This window comes from Silurus aristotelis (genome assembly GCF_946808225.1).
Source record: "Silurus aristotelis genome assembly, chromosome: 29".
Lineage (NCBI taxonomy): Eukaryota > Metazoa > Chordata > Actinopteri > Siluriformes > Siluridae > Silurus > Silurus aristotelis.
In genome coordinates, this window is record NC_139602.1 from 4,207,713 (window position 1) to 4,230,717 (window position 23,005).

Sequence of the window (23,005 nt, forward strand, 5' to 3'; positions counted from 1 at the left end):
TCAATGTTCACAAGTTGAAAAAGATTCTAAAAAATTATGTTTTTATGCCAAGATTTCTGTAATAAAAGAATGTGTGTTTACCTGTGGTGTAGTGATATACTTGATAAATCTGAATGCCTCATCCTCCAGGCTGTGACTCTCACTGGCCCATGGCTCCAGCACTATCTTCCACCTAAGAGACTGCAAACACACACTAGGAAGATTAGAAGAAAGCCAGTGAAATAGACATGTAATGGTCAAGAAGGGTTGCAAAAAGAAGGTTTTACCAGTTTTCAATTACACAGATCCAGCAGACTGACATCTTTCTGTTACAGTAACTTTCTTAGCAATCTGTTCAGTAGCATGTGAGATCAGACCAGACGAGACTTCCCTTTATCATCAAAGCTTAGACCTGTTGTTTTAGACATGCTCTGACCCATAAAAATGAATCGTTGTCAAAGTCAGAAGATCCTTATGCAAACTTAATGTTCTCTTACTATCCTATATCCCACCTCTTGATGGGAACCATTGTAATGAGATCTTCCACTCCTTCTTCCGGGAGCTCTGGTTAGGGGTCACCACAGAGGACCATCTCCATTCCACCCTGTTCTACATCTGCCTCTTTCAACTACCTGCTTGTCTTTTCCCCTTTTACCACATCCATAAACCTCCTCCTTGGCCTTCCTCTTTTCCTCCTTCCTGGTGGCTCCATCCTCAGCATTCTCCTACTGATATACCCCATGTCCCTCCTCTGCACATGTCCAAACCATCTCAATCTCACCTCCCTCACGTTGATTTTAAAACGTCATTTCTAATCTTGTCATCACTCCCAGCATTTTTAACTCTGCCTTTTTTCTTTTAGGCTTGGGACCGGCACTAAGAGTGCACTGGCTTGTGCAACCCTAATGGCTGCACAACTATGTACTATGCAACAACTCAGTACTATGGTACTCTCACCGCTGCGGCCTGGGTTCGATCCCCAATCAAGGAACCCGGGCCGCAGCGGTGAAAGCGCCGCATCCTAACCACTAGACCACCAGGGAACCTTAAGAGATTTCAACTCAGTACCATAGTAAAAAGATAATTCATGTTATTCACTTCTTTAGTTTTTTTACTTCACCTGGCTTTAATATTATGGCTAAAATGAAGGCATCTCTGACTGAGAGAGGCCTCTGTGTGAACAGTAACCAGAGAAAGGAAGCATCAAAAACTTGAAGTACAATTCTTCAGTGCATTCCACCCTCCTCATTCAGACACACACTGATTTACAGTGCATTCAACTATGATGCCACTTTTTCTAAATTACATCCTAAAGCACACAGCAAAGGAAATGCTTATGATGGCGTTTTTTTGTATTTTATTTTGGTATAATTGATTATTTTATGTTGTATGTCTTTTTGTGCATTATAGAATATTACAATTCAATAAGTAATTGAAATAAACTCATAATGTATGTATTTCTTAAGGGGGGGTATAAAGACTTCAATATGATTAATCATTGTTTATTCATCTTCTGCTTGCATATGAATGTGATTATGTTTATAAATAAAATGCTCTCATATTATATTTATAGATGATGTAATGATTATTATCTTACTTTAATATTAAATACATAAAACAAGCAGAATATAAGTTTCATGACAGATTTTACATATGTATTTTAGAAATGTTTGTCAATTTGATTATTTGATCATTATAATATAGTTGTTTAATTATAAAAAAAAAAAAGGATTGAGAAATTTGTACCTAGGTGAAAGATCATGCAGATGCACTGGGATACATCATCAGTGATGCATCCTGGGGTCATTGGGTGTCTCAGGTCTTTCAACATCAGACCCCAGCCTATGTAGCATTTCCCCACAAATTCTCTGCAGTCTACCTCCAAAGGCTCACAACAAGTTTCCAGCACTGCCTCCTCCACATTTTCAACTAGCTCTTGTTACTTTGGCAAGCTTCTTCTCATTGGCCTCATCCCTGCACTCTTCCCAAAGCACAGTAAACTCCAATAAGATCAGTGTCCGGCTCAAAGGTGGTGAGTAAAAACTTCCTGAGATGATATGTGAAAGAAATCTTGACAGGATCCAGCCTTAAAAAAGAACCCATCCTCATCTGGGTGTCAAGGAATATCTATTCATTATAGTTCCATCATTGTTAAGGTTAAATGCGAAACTGTTCATTGCAACTGCAGCCACAAACCACTGTAGCAAACTGTTTACATAAATTCCAACCCAAATCCATCTTCCTGGTTCTTGAGTTTAATCTTAAAACCCTTAAATATTAACTAGGCATACAAAATGCTGAAGCCAGTCTGTGCAGGTCCCTGTGTGTGGTTGTGTGTGTGTGTGTGTGTGTGTGTGTGTGTGTGTGTGTGTGTGTGTGTGTGTGTATATATATATATATTTATATATATTATTTTCCACTTCTGATCGTTGCACAGATAAAAATCAGGAACAGATCAAACCCTTCCTCCTGTTCCTCTTGCCCATGCTTGCCCATGCTGCCTTTCTTTCTGAAGGCACGATTACAGCATTAAGCTCATGAACAAAATGATCGCTGTTGCATTTGTGCCATAATCCATCATCTCGATGTTGTGTGCCAGGGAGAAAATCAAGAAAATCTGGCAGTGTTTTAGCCAAAGGATCTGAGTGAACTGAGATGTATCATCCCCTTAAATACTGCACTATTATATATAACAACACTTCATGATTAATATAATGAAATGAAAAAAGCATCCTTATTAATACCACAGATACAGTTATAAGGAAAATATGGAAAAATACATTTTTGACAGAACTACATGCATATTAAATAGGGAATAATTTTTTCCTCATGCCGTACGAACAACCGTGAGAATTACTTGTGCTTTTAATAATATTAAGAGATTTATTTCTTATAAACCGAAGTGTAAAATCCTCAAAAGCTCAGCGTCTCGCTCTCAGCAGCACAGTAACAGAATTTACATGAGGAATTAGGCTGATGTTTTAATAAAATAGTAAATCTGACATAAATTTAGAACTAATTTATTCTCCTAAGCTATACTTCATGAACATTTGGAGATGATTTGGCATGCATGATTTACATGGATCAAATGTATATTGATTTAAGAGGCTCATTGATTTCTGTTCAAACAGCAGTGAGCTTCTGTATGAAGATGTCTGTAGTGTAGTAGGTTGAATGGTGAAGATGTGTGTAGTAGGAGTCGAGTGTTTGCACAAGTGGTTTTAATTCAGGTCTAAACGTTACAAGATCTACAGTTCCAGTGGACATCCAGAAGCAATTTGCCCACCAGATCTTCCTGTTCCAGGATGACTAATCTAGCTAGAACTCACTCAGTATGGAGAAGTGTTCAATTCATAAATACCTTAGCCGAACCGGGGTCAAGATCAAAACCCAGTGGTGTCTGAGTATGAGAGTAGGTGAGACCAAGACAAGAAAGCTGCTTTAAACTTGTCACATGTACATTATAGTACAGTGAAGCTCTTTCTCTACATAGTGATGTCAGAGCACAAGATAAACTGTGTTACAGCACCACTAGAGCACAGAGGGTTAAGGGCCTTGCTTAAGGGCCCCAAGAGTAGCAGCTTGGCAATACCAGGTCTTGAAAACCCCTGACCTTTACTCCAGTGCCTTAACAACTAAGCTAACACCTCCACATAAACAGCACTGTATATGTCAAGACTGAGATCAGACTCTTAGATCTGTTACTGTCAGTTATTATATGTGTAATGAGACAATTACAGTAAGACAGTAATTACAAATCTTTATGACAGAATGCCAAATGTGTGATCTCATGAGCGTTCTCAAATCCTGTACCACCAGTCATGTGTAGTGGGAGAGTCTTCATGATTATAAAAGTTCTTAATACTAACTCAATAATGAGGCTTTGTCTTTGGATTATGTGACCACACTGAGGATAAGGACAACAAAGACATTTGCAACATGAATAGCAAGAAGAAGAATTCTTTTAAAATACCAATACCACCTAAACTGTCACTATGGCTTAGTGATGTAATGCTATTTCAAAAACCTGAAACAATCCGTTTTTTCAGAGAATCAAACCAGAAAGTTTGACAAGATATGGGATCCTATAATAAAGTATGTCGGGAAGAATGCACTTTTTTGCATGTACACTTTTTAAAATGTAAACTTTTGCACTAAAACATTTACAACCTCTTTGCACTTCATGCCACGTCTACATACACTGAGATTTCTTGCCCTGTTGTTCTTATTGTACTGGGCCTTTTTTTACTTTGCACAAAAAGTTTAAACAAGTTTTCACACGTGCACATTATGCAGTCCTGTGTGTAGTTACTCCTGTGTTGTCTCGTGTAACTCTGGGTTGTCTGGAGCACCGTGGCCCTGGGGAAAGTTGTTCTATGTCACTTTGTACTGCATTAGCGATATAGTATTTGTTTGGAATGACAATAAACTTGAACTTCAGGTTGAATGAAGGATGGATGGATGATGTTGAGGTGGAATTAAATAAAAAAATGGCCTGGTTAAAATAAAATAAAAAGAATTCAGTCACCATTTCAGCTTCGGTTTTTCCACCAATCAGAGATCTATACGTGAAGAGATTTAAGTCGGACTCATGTTTAAATGCTATAAGTAAATTTTACCTCAGGTGATGAGACAGACTGAGGACTTATTTCACCTTAATTAAAATTATAATCACTGATTTTCATTTCATGTCTCAGATTTGATCAGGGGTGTCACTTTTCCCATGCTTTTCCAGTTAGTTCATAGCATTATGCTAATATATTTAAATAAAGAGTCCCAGCTGTCTCGGAGATGATGCTCTGTAACCGGATGTACTCGCTGTGTGTTTGTATGTGATATTTGATGTTTGTTTGGCTTTTCGGCTGACAGATAGCCTTTATCTTTATGTATCTTAGTGGATATTTATTCCAGCTTCGTGTCTGACAACAAAGAAAAGTAAAGTGAAAAAATACACTCGCTCTCACACACACACTGTCCCATGGCATGGCATTGATATTGAGTTTGTGGCACCTTTGCATTAACAAGATCAGTTCAGTGAAGGTAAGGTCAGGGCTCTGTGCAGGACACTCGAGTTCTTCTCCTCCATCTTTAAAAGTCATATCTTTAAGAAGCTCACTTTGTGAACAGGGATATTGATTCTCTTTCTGCCTGGAATTTCAGTGATTCTCGGCCAATTGTTTGCTTCCAGCAATATTTCAATGAATTTAAGGAACTCCACATACTTTTGACATACTCTGCATTCGTTCTCATAAAGTCTTTCATGAAGAGGAAGTGAAAATGTAGTAAAAAAATACCAGCAATGATATTGTGGGTCTGTAAGTGGTCAACGTCACGCACTTTATAATGAGGGTACTTTGTGCTACACACACACACACACACACACACACACACACACACACACACACACACACACACACACACAAGGTCAGCGTGCGGAATGTAACCCATGAATACAGTCTTATCTTTGTGTGTTACTCCACCCGTTTAGCTCTTTTTTGTTTATAGTCTGCATATTTTATATTGGAATTTAACAGTGTTTGTGAGAAACGAATTACACAATATTTAACACTGTTACACTATTGTGTGTGTCTATGTGTGCGAGTGTGTGTGTGGTCCAGCTGGTTAATGTCAGCTACTTGCAATATGCTTAAACATTCAAGATATGATATACATCAGGGATATATATATATATATATAAACATAAATGACAAATTTACAAGTAAATCTTGGATGTAAAATCATCTCAACTGTGTAACATTTCTGCTTATACATTTGTGTTTATATTTCAGCTTATAATGAACATTATAAGGTTGATTAATATACAGTATATTATTATATATTGTATATAATTATGGTGTTTTATATGTATTTTATATATAAAACACGATCATTATATTCAATATAATTATAATCAGGGGAAATTAAGTAAAAGGGGAATTAATAAAGATGTTAATAAAGATTTTTATAAAGATGAAAAAAAGATGATAATAAAGTGGAGGAGAAATAAATAAAAATGTTAATAAAGATAAAAAAAAAAGATAATAAAGTGGAAGAGAAATAAATAAAATGTTAATAAAGATAAAAAAAAGATAATAAAGTGGAAGAGAAATAAATAAAAATGTTAATAAAGATTAAAAAAAAAGATAATAAAGTGGAAGAGAAATAAATAAAAATGTTAACAAAGACAAAAAAAGATGAAAAAGATGAAAATAAAGTGAAAGGGAAATAAATAAAGATGATTTTTACATTAAAAAATTGAGTTCAGTTTGCATTAGCATTCTCACTCGGCTCAGTTTAAATTCAGTTTTAAAGTTGAACTCAGTAATAAAAACCAATTGTGTCTTTGGTGTCATTTTTCTTTGTATTACAAGGATCAGAGGTTTTAAGTTCTGGTTCCGGCTTCATTAACATTAGAAATCGCATCATAAGCCGCCTAAGCTGCTTAAAAACCAAGTCGTAACTTTGTAAACACATAAGAAATTGTTTTGTGAAAATGGTCCAGAGTGCATTCGTTGTCCTGTAATGTGCTCTTATTGTTTTAAGCTGCTGTATTAGCGCTGTATTAGCAATTTAAGCTACTTGATACTTCAATTAGCTGCATGAATGTCAGTTAATGACACAATAAAGTTAATTTTTTCTAATTAATCTTTGAGAATAGTCAGAAATACTTGTATTTTGTTTGCATTGTGGTAGGATAGTGGTTCAGGCTTTGCACTTTGGATCTAAATGTCATGAACTCAAATCCCAACCACACCAAGCTGCCACTACTGGGCCTGTCACCTCATAGCTGCTCAGTTGTAGAAATGAGATAAATGTAAGTTTCACTGAATACGAGTCTGACAAATAATGTAAATGTATCCAGGTTCAAATTTTTTACTTATAATTAATGGCTCTATTTTGCAAAAGCATTTTTAAAAACATTGTGTTTCTTGGTATACAGTAAAGAATGATCTGTTCATCCTGGGCCAATTTTATTTATATTTAGTTTCTCTCTGAACTAAAACTTTACAGAAAGGCAAGTGTATCTTGAGCGCAATGGGCTAAATAAATATATATATTTTTTAACCAGTTTCTATATTTTAGTGAAGATTATTTGTAAAAATAAAGAAATAAAAAATGAACTATTGCACATTGTTAAAGTTCAGTAAAAAAAAGAAAATAAATACGATGCAATATAAAGAGAACAGACATATGGAATGTTCTCTGTGGGCTCTTTGTTGTTGTGTGTATGACTTTTATGTAGTTTAGGACGTCTGGTAAAAATCTGGCTTGAAAGAGCAAATAGTGGTAACAGGATATTCAGTGATATGACAAACTATCTGTTGTGTTCTGTCAAGAGCGAGAGAATTAGAGTCTGTATCCATGATGTTCGTTTGTGAGTGGTTAAGAGAATGTACGAGATAAAAGAGCAGAAAAGGGAATGTGATGTTTGTATGTGAGTGGGTGCAAGAAAGAGAGAGAGAGAGAGAGAGAGAGAGAGAGAGAGAGAGAGAGAGAGAGAGAGAGAGAGAGAGAGAGAGCGAGAGAGAAAGAGAGAGAGAGAGAGAGAGAGAGAGAGAGAGAGAGAGAGAGAGAGACACATGTCACATTGTACACAATTCAAACGCTGTGTTCGGAAAAATATGTCGAAGCTACTCTGTTTTTTTCACGGCCGTTGCCAGATCCTCTCAACAAGCAGAAAGTAGTGAGCATCTTTCCTGTGTCACATGTGTCATACACACACTGGGACAGCATTCAACTACTCAAATCAAGTCCCATATCACTTACATTAATAATAGTTGCTTAATATCTGACAAAATCCAATTCAGTGATACAACTGTTTTCTGAACAAATCAAAGTCATTTATATCCAAAGTAGACGTTTCCTCTTAGGGTTATATATAAACACAGACCAGGCACAACATTATGACCACTTGCCTAATATTGTGTTGGTCCTACGTTTGTTTCTAAAGTCCTGACCAGTCAACAATTAACACCATTAACTTCTTCAGCAGTTTGAGCTACAGGAATTCGTCTTTTGGATCGGATCACACGGACCAGCCTTCGCTCCCACATGCATCAATGTGCCTCAGTGGTGAACCCTGTCGATGCTCTGACCCAGTCGTCTAGACGTCACTATTTGTCAAACTCGCACAAATTCATACGCGCGCCCATTTTTTCTGCTTCCAACACGTCAACTTTGAGGACAAAATGTTCACTTGCTGCCTAATAAATAAATCCACCCACTAACAGGAGCCATGATGAAGATAATCAGTGGTCATAATGTTATACCTGGCCAGTGTATATATATATATACACACACACACACACACACACACACAGTAAAACCACGAAACCCAAGGGGTTTACGTTCTATGACCCCTCGCGAGTAACAAAAAATGGCGAGGTTTTGAGTCTCCTTTTGATGCTTCCTTTTTCAAGGGGAATTGTACATGGACCAACTCAAGAAAAATTGTGAATGACTTGTCATGTTTTATTTACTACTTTAAATGAATATTGCAATAATAAAAAATATTTTCTTCTTGCCAACTATCAGATTTTTCACGAGTTACTCTCAGTCCGGTTCCTAATGAAAAGTCGCCAACTATCGAGGTTCCACTGTATGTGTAAATACTGTATATACAGTGAGGAAAATAAGTATTTGAACACCCTGCTATTTTGCAAGTTCTCCCACTTAGAAATCATGGAGGGGTCTGAAATTGTCATCGTAGGTGCATGTCCACTGTGAGAGACATAATCTAAAAAAAAAATCCAGAAATCACAATATATGATTTTTAAACTATTTATTTGTATGATACAGCTGCAAATAAGTATTTGAACACCTGTCTATCAGCTAGAATTCTGACCCTCAAAGACCTGTTAGTCCGCCTTTAAAATGTCCACCTCCACTACATTTATTATCCTAAATTGGATGCACCTGTTTGAGGTCGTTAGCTGCATAAAGACACCTGTCCACCCCATACAATCAGTAAGAATCCAACTACTAACATGGCCAAGACCAAAGAGCTGTCCAAAGACACTAGAGACAAAATTGTACACCTTCACAAGGCTGGAAAGGGCTACGGGGAAATTGCCAAGCAGCTTGGTGAAAAAAGGTCCACTGTTGGAGCAATCATTAGAAAATGGAAGAAGCTAAACATGACTGTCAATCTCCCTCAGACTGGGGCTCCATGCAAGATTTCACCTCGTGGGGTCTCAATGATCCTAAGGAAGGTGAGAAATCAGCCCAGAACTACACAGAAGGAGCTGGTCAATGACCTGAAAAGAGCTGGGACCACCGTTTCCAAGGTTACTGTTGGTAATACACTAAGACGTCATGGTTTGAAATCATGCATGGCACGGAAGGTTCCCCTGCTTAAACCAGCACATGTCCAGGCATGTCTAAAGTTTGCCAATGACCATTTGGATGATCCAGAGGAGTCATGGGAGAAAGTCATGTGGTCAGATGAGACCAAAATAGAACTTTTGGGTCATAATTCCACTAAACGTGTTTGGAGGAAGAAGAATGATGAGTACCATCCCAAGAACACCATCCCTACTGTGAAGCATGGGGGTGGTAGCATCATGCTTTGGGGGTGTTTTTCTGCACATGGGACAGGGTGAATGCACTGTATTAAGGAGAAGATGACCGGGGCCATGTATTGCGAGATTTTGGGGAACAACCTCCTTCTCTCAGTTAGAGCATTGAAGATGGGTCGAGGCTGGGTCTTCCAACATGACAATGACCCGAAGCACACAGCCAGGATAACCAAGGAGTGGCTCTGTAAGAAGAATATCAAGGTTCTGGCGTGGCCTAGCCAGTCTCCAGACCTAAACCCAATAGAGAATCTTTGGAGGGAGCTCAAACTCTGTGTTTCTCAGCTACAGGCCAGAAACCTGACTGATCTAGAGAAGATCTGTGTGGAGGAGTGGGCCAAAATCCCTCCTGCAGTGTGTGCAAACCTGGTGAAGAACTACAGGAAACGTTTGACCTCTGTAATTGCAAACAAAGGCTACTGTACCAAATATTAAAATTGACTTTCTCAGGTGTTCAAATACTTATTTGCAGCTGTATCATACAAATAAATAGTTAAAAAAATCATATATTGTGATTTCTGGATTTTTTTTTTAGATTATGTCTCTCACAGTGGACATGCACCTACGATGACAATTCCAGACCCCTCCATGATTTCTAAGTGGGAGAACTTGCAAAATAGCAGGGTGTTCAAATACTTATTTTCCTCACTGTATATTATAAACATGAATGAGCCTGCAGTCATAATCAACTCTCTGTCCCAATACAATATTCACTTTTCTGAGCTGCACTCTAATAATGTTCAGAAAACTGTAATCAGCTGCAGCTCAAAGGAAAAAGGTACGATTATCTCTCATGACTCCCAATTGTTTAATTTACTAGATTGTTCATCTGCAGTAACACTTTATTGTGTGAATTTCCCTTATCTGGGACACCTGTTCATCACGGAGACAAAACACACTCACACACAAGTACGTTTTTAGGGTGATTTAGCTGAGTCACAATGATTTTGTGGGTGGGAGGAAACTGTACAACCCAGAGGAAACCCACACACATAAACAATAGAACGTGCAAAACACCAATGAGTGGATTGAAAACTGGAGCTGAGAGGCTTTCATGCTATTTACTTTTCAATGTACACTCAGTTTGTAGCTTTTTAACCTGAAAGTGAAGATAAAAATTAAGCAAATAAGCACAGGAATGCAAACTCACACTCACCTTTCTGTATCTCCTTCCTGTTGGGTAGCACGTGTTCACTGAACCACTCAATCTTTTGCTTTCCTCTAAAACTGTCTGAGTCTGGATGTGCTTTTGAGGTTCCTTTGTGGGACTGAGTGTCCTCCAGCTCTTCACATAATACCCCTTGAACTCCACATAGACATGAACAGCAAGACACAGAACAGTTAGGAGGACACACACACGTGCCAACACACACCTGTTCATCTTCTATGCTTCTATGTAGTTTGGTCTTTCATGCCACTCAGGCACTCGTTAGTTAGATGTTTTCTCCATGCTTCTCCTTTTCAAACTCAGACTTTTAGATGCAGTGGGATGATATATATATTTTTTGTTTTTGGTCTGGGTAATCGTTCTTCAACCCATTTTCTTTCTTCACAGCCCCAAAGCTCTCTGGTTACACCGTGTAAACATCTAAGTCCATGCTGGTGGGTGGGAATGAGCTTGTGAGCTTGTGTGTGTGTGTATGTAGGTAGATTTAGCACACATTATTTCAGGAACTCCCTCTCTCTTTTTCTCCCTCCCACTCTCTCTTTCTCCCTCTTCCTGCCTCCCTCTCTCTCTCTCTCTCTCTCTCTCTCTCTCTCTCTCTCTCTCTCTCTCTCTCTCTCTCTCTCTCTCTCTCTCTCAAATCTTGAAAACTTCCCCCTCCCCAGTCAGCTGTCATCTGGTTTGTGTTCTGTATCAGTCGCCTCTGCACTGTTGGCACAATCAGATTTGGAACAGATGGCAGTAGATATTTCCTTTGTTTTTCTCAGTCAGTTCATCAGCCATTTTCCACAACCAAATGCAGCTTAAAAAGTTCATAACTTTAAAAAAAGATTAATTATATTATATTATATATAAGACATGGATCAAATTCAAATTTGTACAGAAGGAATCTAGTGTCTAAGGTTTTTCCTTCAATATAGAACACACCTTTACCTTATAACAAAGTCATTAAATGAGACAACCATAAAAGAACGGTTGTTGATCTCTTATAGTCTCATCCATCTCTCGAACACTGGAGCGATATGGGAAAATGCACTGTTCGTTTTTATTTTTCATTTTCACCATATCTACGTGTCATCAGGAAGCATTTTACTCTGAGCATTGGTAAGAATTCAGAAGAGCATTGAGCACCTCACCAATTCAATTCAGTTTATTTTTATTCATAGAACACTTTTAACAATAGACATTGTCCCAAAGCAGCTTCATAGAGACAAAGAGGTTATGAAGTTTTGATGTATAAGTTTAGTGTCTACAACTTTGTCTTTTATAAGTCGATCCCTCATGGGCAAACCAGTGGCGACTGTGGAAAGAAAAATACTCCGTGAAATGGCATGAGGAACATTACAGTTCCATCATTGCTGAGTTGAGCTGTTTAATGATGGATGCTTAAATTCAGAACTGTTCATGCAAACGTCGGTCCTGAGGTGTTTTAGTAAACTCTTGATGTATTAATTACACTCAAAATCCATCCTCAAAGTTCATGAGTTGCTCAGTAACTTACCAAAACTCACCTTATTACAAGTTCACATGTCCATCCATTCATTCATCCATCCATCCATCCATCCATCCATCCATCCATCCATCCATCCATCCATCCATCCAACCATCCATCCATCCATCCATCCATCCATCCACCCATCCATCCATCCATCCATCCATCCATCCATCCATCCATCCAACCATCCATCCACTCATTAAATCCATCCATCCATCCATCCATCCATTCATCCATCCATCCATCCATCCATCCATCCATCCATCCATCCATCCATCCATCCATCCATCCAACCATCCATCCACTCATTAAATCCATCCATCCATCCATCCATCCATCCATCCATCCATCCATCCATCCATCCATCCATCCATCCATCCATCCATCCATCCATCCATCCATCCATCCAATTTCTATCTTATCTTTCATAGGGTCAAAGAAGATCCTGGGAAATCCCAGGGGCACAATGCAGCAGACACTCAGGACAGGGTGCCACATTCACCCAGGCTTTTACATCCTATAGACAATTTGTATATTCTAATCAACCTACAAGAAAAGTCTATGGACTGCAGGAGGAAACCAGAGAACCCCAGAAGCAGAGCGGCAAGATTCAACCTCCCAAAAATACAGCCATGTTGTTTTGAGATAGCGATGCACCTGAGGAAAGCTGAAGCACAAGTGAATATTATATTATTATAAATAATAATAATATTAAAAATAATTGGATATGAATAAATTAGAACACTTTTTATGAAGAATAGTTTTATACATTAGATTCCAATGGAAGCTTCTAGTTATGCAATTATTGAATATTAAATTATTAAATATATAGAGATTTTTTTTTTGTGAATCAGGCATGTCTGCATTTCTGTGCAATGTGATAATTGTTCAGAAGAACTGCATTAAAAAATACTGTTGCCTGAAGTTTGGTTGCTTGGGATTTGATTTTTTTGTATTTTTTTATTCACTGTTGAAATATGAATACAACAATAATAATAAAGAAATAATAATCTTCAACAAAGACATCAGTCTGTGTTTTGCTATTAATTCCTTGTACTGACTATGCCAAGTTTTGTTCCCTGACTTTTGTGAGCAGTTGCAGTGATTTATATGCAATACTTAATGTAAAACTTTCATTCACAGCGCAATGCTGCCCCCTTTTGACTGCTATTGATATAGTCGTGTATTGCATATATTGCATGTATTGCAAAAAAAACTCAGAACATTTACTCAGCTGTCATAAACTATTGACCTGCAATCTAAAATACTCTGCGTTCTGCAATAACTATTGAGAGGATTCAGATTCAGACTAAATAGACCACCGAAAAAAAAAATGAAAAAAAAAAAAATTGTAAACAAGATTGATCAGATGAATCAAGTAAATCAAACGTACACTACACTACACAGTACACTTCCACCACTGCCACCATCAAGCTTCACTTTTGCGATGGTTTTGTGGAGGTGATGAGCAGTACCTGATTTCCTCCAGACATAAGGTTTAGAATTGTGGCCAAACAGTTCAATCTTGGTTTCATCAGACCCAGTGGTGGACAAAGTACATAAAGCAGGTACTTAAGTAAAAGTCAAGATACAGTAAGTAAAAAAAGACTCCAGTTGAAGTAAAAGTGTCGCTTTAAACTTACAGAGTTTAAACAGTAAAAGTACAAAAGTATTTGCCTTCAAATGCACTTAAGTATCCAAAGGACTATGATTTATTACAGCTATAAATGTCCCTATTATCATTTTTAGCACAAGACTCTTTACTTAATCAACTCAGTTTATCTCAGTTTTACACAACAATCCATCCATAGAATGATATTAATGAGTTAAACACTGATTGATATTTAATACATGATCATGAGCCCCAAACCTTCTTATCAACTACTTAAAAAAATTGCGCAAATAAGTTGTGGCGAGTTCTGTATGTTGGTGCCAACCGGCAATGGTGGTTGAATGAGTCTCTGGGTGAACCACGCCATGACCCAAAGTCTCCCCCATTGATTAGTTTCAGCTCTGAAAAGCTTCTCCCTGCTTCAGTTTCCATCACTGGATGAGTCTGAAATATTCTCAGTGCAGTCCACAAATTTTGAGACATTTCTGAGAGCTTCATTACATGTATCAACATCACCCTAAATGCATTTATTCCACAATTAAATACACGTCATTGTGCACAGTTTATCAAACTCTCAGAACCAAGAACTCCATGGTTAATTGTAGCCATACGATACATACAACATCTATATCCTCATGATACATGTCTTTTAAATAAGCCATTTAAGCTGCACTGGCGATTCTCCTCACTGACCTCAGCTCAGGACCTTTTTAGCACAATCACAGGAAACCTTTCTGACATCACCTCAATCAAAGGTAAAAATAAGTGCCACATTATGTCATTATGACATTAACAAGTCACACATTATGATAAACTAAATCCTAAAATAAATATTGCTGTATGTGTAAAAGCACAGAAGGCAACAGATTAACCCTAAATGATATACAGTTATTAGCCAATACTTTCATCTAAACCCTTTATTTTTCTTTTTTTGACTTTTCAAGTCTATAATTGTAATTTGGATTCAGTGCTCCTTAATGACGCCTCTTCTTTCTGAGTGTATGAGTGAGGGAACATCTCTGGGTGGTGGTTGCGCACTTCGGGTCCCAAACAGGTTCAGTCACCGTGACATGATATAATAATCGATGCGACCGTGCAAAAAAGACTTGTGCAGTCCCCAGGGAAGAGGGCGCTCTGGGTGCACCGCATGTCTCCTATGCCTGAATCCACCACTAACAAAACAAGTTTAAAACCTGATGGGTGGATTGCTGTGTGTTATGTTTTTATTCGGACATAAATAAAAGGAACGACTGATTTTGCAAAATGTAGTTGAGTAAAAGTTTCCCCAAACAGAAATACTTGAGTAAAATACAGATGCAAAAAAGAAGCAACTTACGAATTACATTTACTTCGTTACTGTCCACCACCACAGACCAGAGAATTTTGTTCCACACTCTCATGTGTTTTGCACTGAGGAGAGGTTTCTCTGCCATTAATCCTAGTTCGGTGGAGGGCTGCTGTGATTTTGTCCTTCTGGAACTTTTTCCCATCGTTAGGAAGGATCTTTGGAGCTCTAGAGGTGACCAAGAACCCAGATTGACCATTGGGTTCTTTGTCACGTCTTTTACTAAGGCACTTCTCCGTCATTGCTCAGTTTGGCCAGGTGAACAGCTCTAGGAAAGGTCCTGGCTGTGCCACACTTCTTTCATTTGAGAATTATGGAGATCACTGTGCTCGTGAGAATCTTCAGTGCAGTAGCAGTCGGTAGCCTTCCCCAGACCTGTGCTCTCTACAGGCAGTTTCTCTGACTTTAGGATCTTGTCAAATTTTTATATATATATATATAAACCCAGAGAGAGAGAGAGAGAGAGAGAGAGAGAGAGAGAGAGAGAGAGAGAGAGAGAGAGAGAGAGAGAGAGAGAGAGAGAGAGAGAGAAAGGCTAATGAAGGAGTGGTTAACAATAATTTGATAGATTAATGAATGAATGAATGAATCATAAATAGACAAATTCATTTCTTACCTACTATTAACTTGCTGTGGTATAAGAGGAATAATACACTTCAGTATACGTCTGGAACACAATCAGCAGAGGGTTTATGTGGCCTGTTGTGGAACGGAGGTCAAATAAGTAGTTAATTATTTTAGAATAACAGCACATTAAATGTATTATGAAATAATAGTAATAATAATAATAATAATATTAATTATAATAATACACTTTATGAAATAAGCACCATAACCCATTGCAGTTTAAAAATCAGCTCAAGTCTTGTCTTCTCCTTGCTAACATGGAGACCTGGCTAACAACTCCCTGACTATCACACCTCTCCCTGTTACCAGAGTTTAATATAACACACAAACTCACAAATCTCACGCGCCTGATTTAAGAGTTTCATCCTGAAGCCTGATCTCTGGAGGGAGTTCTCTTGTTGGAGAACACTGTGCAGCTGGGGATGGTTCCACCTCAACAGCCTAATGATCCAGGAAGTTTTTATGCTGGATTTTTCTGCTACAACGACTCAAGACCACATGTTGCACAAACAGTTTGTGCCCAACACTGCACACCTCAACAAATATGAACTGCAATGAATGGACATTCAGTGCCACCCAGATGAGATTTTGATTGTGGTTTCTCCAAAGGTTTCTTTCTTATGCCATCTCAGGAAGATTTTCCTCGCCATACTTTCCACTGGCTCGATTATTAGGGATAAACTTTCATAACAATTATACTTAACTAACTTATAGGCATTAAACTTATATATTAATATATATATATATATATATATATATATATATATATATATATATATATATATATATATATATATATATATATATATATATATATATATATATATAACTTATATATATAAAAATAAGGTAAAGCTGCTTTGAGACAATGTCCTGAAAATTTTCTGAAAGCTCTTTAAAAAAATGAATTGAACTGAACCATGTAGCCTTGTTTCTGCTTTCCTGTTTAGTCTTGCTGACTTTACTCAAATTTCCCTATGAACTGTGTTTTTACTCCTTTTTTGGATTGTTTACTCCTTTTTTGGATCATGGACTTTGATCTGTTCTAACAAATGTAGTCTCAACCCCCTCCTATGTCCCAATGTGTTGGTTATCTGGATACCTAGAATAACTCTGGTCCCCAGGTGGCACAAATGAAAAAAAAAAGGTGTTCACCATAACACCAGTAGATTAGAAATTTTAAGCCAGTGGTAGCTCAGATGCCACATGACCCGAGAACATGTCTTTGCATTATGCCGTAATTTACCTTTTACAGTTTATCTAACATTTCACTCGATTCAAACCGACCATATAATCTATTATCATGGTAGCATTACGCATCGTATTGTTTTAATATAAGTTATTACATGCATTTGATGCTGTAATGCTATTATTGCATTATTTAATAATATTGAGATTTTAAATTATTATCATAATTTAGATTTAGATTAGAGTGCATGATCATTTATAAGAGCTGGGCAGGAATAAATTCACTGTAGCCTCAGGCTTTCACTTTTTTAATTCTTTTTCTGTCTGAGCAAAAACATTTAACGATATAATGAACAAAAACAGATGTTAGACTTTAAAAAAAAGATTGAGGCTGGCTGCTGGGTTGGGGCCAGGATTCAGGATACAAAATATGATGGGGTGAGGGCGATAAAATAATGTGTGCGGGTTGCGGGAGAAAAAAAAAAAAAAAAAAAAATTCTTTATATATATATATATATATATATATATATATATATATATATATATACACATGATTAAAAAAAATCCTAAAAAAATAAAAATGGTTATGGTTATAAACTGGTATTTTTACAAAAAGAAATCTACAAAAATTTCCAAAAGTCCAGATATTATCAGTCCGGTATTAAAGTGACAGTTGTGCAATTTGTGGAAAATAATGGCACAACGGAGGAAACCTCTTAATAACCTCTTTATCTCTGTTAAGCTGCTTTGGGATGATGTTCTTTGTTAAATACGTCATACAAATAAAACTGAATTGAGATAAATTGATTTTAAAAGTGTTTATCAAACTGGTAGACAAAACTGAGCATTTTAAAACAGCTGGTTTTTAAGAGAACATGAGACTAGTTTTTCAAATGCAGATCACTGAACAGAGATACATTCATTCTAAATGTGATTCTTAGCAACATTTTAAAATATTAACACACAGAATCCTTGCTTTATAACAAAAATGTATTTTTTTCTCTAAAATGTCCATGTTTAAATCAAGAGACATTTGACCTATTTTGAGAAGCTTTGTGCTTCATTGTGAGTAGTTTTTTCGTTTTTCTTTGTTTATAAAACAGCAATTTGACAATCATTTATTTTTATTTATTTATTAATGAATGATATATTATGCTTTTTAACTGCTATAATTATTGGTACTTAAACCCTGAGTCTCCAAGACAAAGGAACTTGTCTGGTTCCTCTTAAGGTTTCTTCTTTTTCAAAATTGTCACTGGTTTGCTCATTGGGGATGAACATAAAATTATAAGAAAGAAACTTACAGGCATAGAAGTTTTACCTTTACTTAACTTTATAAATGCTTTATCTCTGTAAATCCATGTCAAATGTCCATTGTTAAAAGCACTTAACAAATGAAAGTAAATTGAATTGAACTGAACTGAATTAACTTGATTTGATTTGAATTGAATTGAAATGACTTTCCAGTTTTAAGACATAGCTGTGTTTGTGGGTTTAAATAATGCAGAGTGAAATCAAATGGAATGTCTGTCTGTACTGTAGATGTTGTGTAAATGATAATATGTGCCAGAAAACACTTTTACAAAGTGCTGGCACTTGAGATTATGTCCAGAAATGTTAAATAAACAGGAATATGACCATATTATTGACTGTACACTTAGGCAAGACTAGTAAGCAAAATCAGTCCAGTCTTGTTTGTCATCGCACACTCCACATGCATGGGGTTTAAAATTCAAGCACCTCCAGTGTAAAACGTTTTCCCCTGGCCTTGCATTCATCTGCCAAGTTCCCACTCATCAAGGTTTCCTGATAGCGGTGATCAGAGTACACCATGTGTATGTGCAAACAAGGGACCAGAGAAAAAGTGTTGTGGGTGAGACCGGTTCAAAAACCCTTTGTTGTCATTATACCTTAAGCTTCTGGTAAAGACTTTCTCACTATTCGCTGGGGTGCAATCAAACATTCAAAACCCAACACTAAAGAATTACTGAAGAGTGTAGATGTAACATTAGGAACTGCAAAAGCTGATACATGTTACAGAATTAATACACATTACGTAATAGCTGTCTGCTATTACTATTAGTAATGGTTGTGGAGCAAATTATACATTTCGAGTGCCCATTCAATCTAACAAAGAAAGGAAATTTGATTGCTGGGTAATGTAGTGAAATGTCACATATGTGGCATATCATGTGGCTCCACCCTTCAGAAAATACTGGCAAACATACACATGTGACACATCAAAACACTCTTACAGACGCATGCAGTTGCACTGTCAAGCACCAGTCACATTTTTTTTATCAGGATGTTTGTAAAAATTTTAGTTTCTCTCAGCATTTCTGATGAGCGTATGTGATGTAAACTATTGATTTTTGTTTCCACAGACAGAACCAGTATGTGCAAATGAGTTCATATAGTAGCATTCACACATTTGTAACAGGTTTGTGATTTTTAAAAAGAGGCTATTGATGAAAACCTTTTAAAAAATTTTTAAATTGCATGCAAACATATATAGACAAGACATTGATTCTATGAAATGGTTTATTAAATTAAACAACAACAAAAAAATTGTATATGTATATATATATATATATATATATATATATATATATATATATATATATATATATATATATATATATATATATATATATATATATATATATATATACACAGTATTGTTCAAAATAATAGCAGTACAATGTGACTAATCAGAATAATCCAGGTTTTTAGTATATTTTTTATTGCTACGTGACAAACAAGTTACCAGTAGGTGCAGTAGATTCTCAGAAAACAAACAAGACCCATCATTCATGATATGCACGCTCTTAAGGCTGTGCAATTGGGCAATTAGTTGAAAGGGGTGTGTTAAAAAAAATAGCAGTGTATGCCGTTGACTGTACAAACTCAAAACTATTTTGTACAAACATTTTTATTTCTAGGATTTAGCAATCCTGTGAATCACTAAACTAATATTTAGTTGTATAACCACAGTTTTTTAAAACTGCTTCACATCTGTGTGGCATGGAGTCAACCAACTTGTGGCACCTCTCAGCTGTTATTCCACTCCATGATTCTTTAACAACATTCCACAATTCATTTACATTTCTTGGTTTTGCTTCAGAAACAGCATTTTTGATATCACCCACAAGTTCTCGATTGGATTAAGGTCCGGGGATTGGACTGGCCACTCCATAACATTAATTTTGTTGGTTTGGAACCAAGACTTTGCTCGTTTGGGGTCATTGTCTTGTTGAAATAAGCATTTCAAGTTCATGTCCTCTTCAGCATAAGGCAACATGACCTCTTCAAGTATTTTGACATATGCAAACTAATCCATGATCCCTGGTATGCGATAAATAGGCCCAACACCATAGTAGGAGAAACATGCCCATATCATGATGCTTGCACCACCATGCTTCACTGTCTTCACTGTGTACTGTGGCTTGAATTCAGAGTTTGGGGGTCGTCTCACAAACTGTCTGTGGCCCTTGGACCCAAAAAGAACAATTTTACTCTCATCAGTACACAAAATGTTCCTCCATTTCTCTTTAGGCCAGTTGATGTGTTCTTTGGCAAATTGTAACCTCTTCTGCACATGCCTTTTTTTTAACAGAGAGACTTGGCAGGGGATTCTTGAAAATAAATTTGCTTCACACAGACGACTTCTAACTTTCACAGTACTTAAAGGTAACTCCAGACTGTCTTTGATCATCCTGGAGCTGATCATTGGCTGAGCCTTTGGCATTCTGGTTATTCTTCGATCCATTTTGATGGTTGTCTTCCGTTTTCTTCCACGTCGCTCTGGTTTTGCTCTCCATTTTAAGGCATTGGAGATCATTTTAGATGAACAGCCTATAATTTTTTGCACCTCTTTATAGGTTTTCCCCTCTCCAATCAACTTTTTAATCAAAGTACGCTGTTCTTCTGAACAATGTCTTGAACGACCCATTTTCCTCAGGCGTTCAAATGCATGTTCAACAAGTGCTGGCTTCATCCTTAAATAGGGCCCACCTGATTCACACCTGTTTTTTCACAAAATTGATGATCTCAGTGATTGAATGCCACACTGCTATTTTTTTAAACACACCCCTTTTAACTAATTGCCAAATTGCACAGCCTTACGAGCGTGCATATAATGAATGCTGGGTCTTGTTTGTTTTCTGAGAATCTACTGCACCAACCGGTAACTTGTTTGCCACGTAGCAATAAAAAATATACTAAAAACCTGGATTATTCTGATTAGTCACATTGTACTGCTATTATTTTGAACAATACTGTATGTATACTGTATGTATATATATATATATATATATATATATATATATTTATTAGATATTATATTATTTATTATATTATTCATATAACCCCAGCTATTAGGGTTGCACAAGCATTAGTGCCGGTCCCAAGCCCGGATAAATGGGGAGGGTTGCGTTAGGAAGGGCATCCTGCGTAAAAACGTGCCAAATCAGACATGCGGATGGTCCGCTGTGGCGACCCCTAATGGGAGAAGCCGAAAGAAAGTTTTTTTATCCATATCATTTTATTTTTTTTTTACCTTTTTCAAAACTTTATTTTAATACTTTATTTTACATTGTATACTTTTAGTATACTTTTTTATTTTATTCTATTTACAACATGTTAAAAATTTTTAGACAGTTGTAAGAAGCATATCACTACATGTCGTACTCTGTATGAATGTGTATGTGACAAATAAACATTTTAATTAGAATTTGAATTGAAAGATGGAATGTATAAGTTTGCCCCTATAAGTTTATCCCTAATGAGTGAGCCAGTGGTGACTGTGGCAAGAAAAAACCTGATGGTATGAGGAAGAAAACAAACTTAAAAGGGAACCTCATCCTTATCTGGGTGGCACTAAATGTCCATTATTACAGTTTCATCATTGTTAAGGTGTCCAGTGAAAGGCGCTTAAATGCAGAACTGATAATTGAAACTGTAGTCCTGAACCATTGTAGCAGACTTCTTCTTTTTTGTCTGCTTCCATTAGGGGGTGCCACAGCGGACCATCCGTCTCCATACTGCTCTGTCTTCTACATCTGCCTGCAGGTCTTCCCTTCACCACATCCATAAACCTCCTCCTTGGTCTTCCTTTTTTCCTCTTTCCTGGTGGCTTTATTATCAGCATTCTTCTACCGATATACCCCATGTCCCTCCACTGCACATGTCCAAACCATCTCAACCGCACCTCTCTCACTTTGTCTCCAAAATGTCTTACATGCACTGTCCCTCTCATTAACTCATTTCTAATCCTGTCCATCGCACTTTTGACCCCAGGTACCTGAACTTCTCCACCTATTCTCCCTGCAATGCTTTCCTGCACTTCCTCATTCCACCACCACGTCTCTTTGTCTTCCTTTCTCTTTCCAGATTTCTCTTCCTTTTGCTTTCTTTTAAACCAAATACCTTCCTTCCTGTCTTCCTTATCACTTCAATCACCCAATCATCCAGCACCTCTTCACCACCACAGAGCCTCTGTCTGACCTCTTCCCTGAATCTCACAATACAGTCTTCCTCTTTTAGTTTCCACCATCTTATTCTTTTTTCAGTCCTCACTCTTCTCCTCTTCTTGTTCACCTCTAAAGCCATCCTACAGACCACCTTCCTATGCTGTCTGGCTACACTGTCCCCTTCCAACACCTTGCAATCGCCAATCGTCCACCTGTGTGCACCTTCCTCCACACTTATACTGTATGTCACCCTGTTTTCCTCCTTGTTCTTAAAATATGTATTCCCCACTGCCATTTCCATCCTTCTAGCAAAATCTACCACCATCTGCCCTTCCACATTCCTCTTCTTAAGACATACCTACCAACACCTCCTCATCACCTCTGTTCCCTTCACCTACATGGCCACTGAAATCTGCTCCAATCACCAATTGTTCATTCCTAGGTTCATTCTCCATCATTTCATCTAACTCACTCCAGAATTTTTCTTTCTCCTCCATCTCACAACCCACTTGTGGAGCATAAGCACTGCTGACATTTATCATCACCAC

General features: G+C 37.1%; 2 protein-coding genes across 2 annotated transcripts in view; one reads left to right on the top strand and one right to left on the bottom strand.

Annotated features, from left to right (window-relative positions):
* Nucleotides 1–11,278, bottom strand: part of mettl24 (methyltransferase like 24) — a 26,200-nt gene extending 14,922 nt beyond the window's left edge. The window contains exons 1-2 of the mRNA XM_083535164.1: nucleotides 10,711–11,278; nucleotides 82–180 (exon numbers count right to left, since the gene is read on the bottom strand). Coding sequence (XP_083391290.1) covers nucleotides 82–180; nucleotides 10,711–10,935 — 324 coding nt within the window. The 5' untranslated portion in view covers nucleotides 10,936–11,278. The remainder of the gene's footprint in view (nucleotides 1–81; nucleotides 181–10,710) is intronic.
* LOC310722588 (uncharacterized protein) overlaps nucleotides 1–23,005 on the top strand; it is a 478,020-nt gene that overhangs the window by 18,392 nt on the left and 436,623 nt on the right. The gene's annotated exons all lie outside the window — the stretch shown is intronic.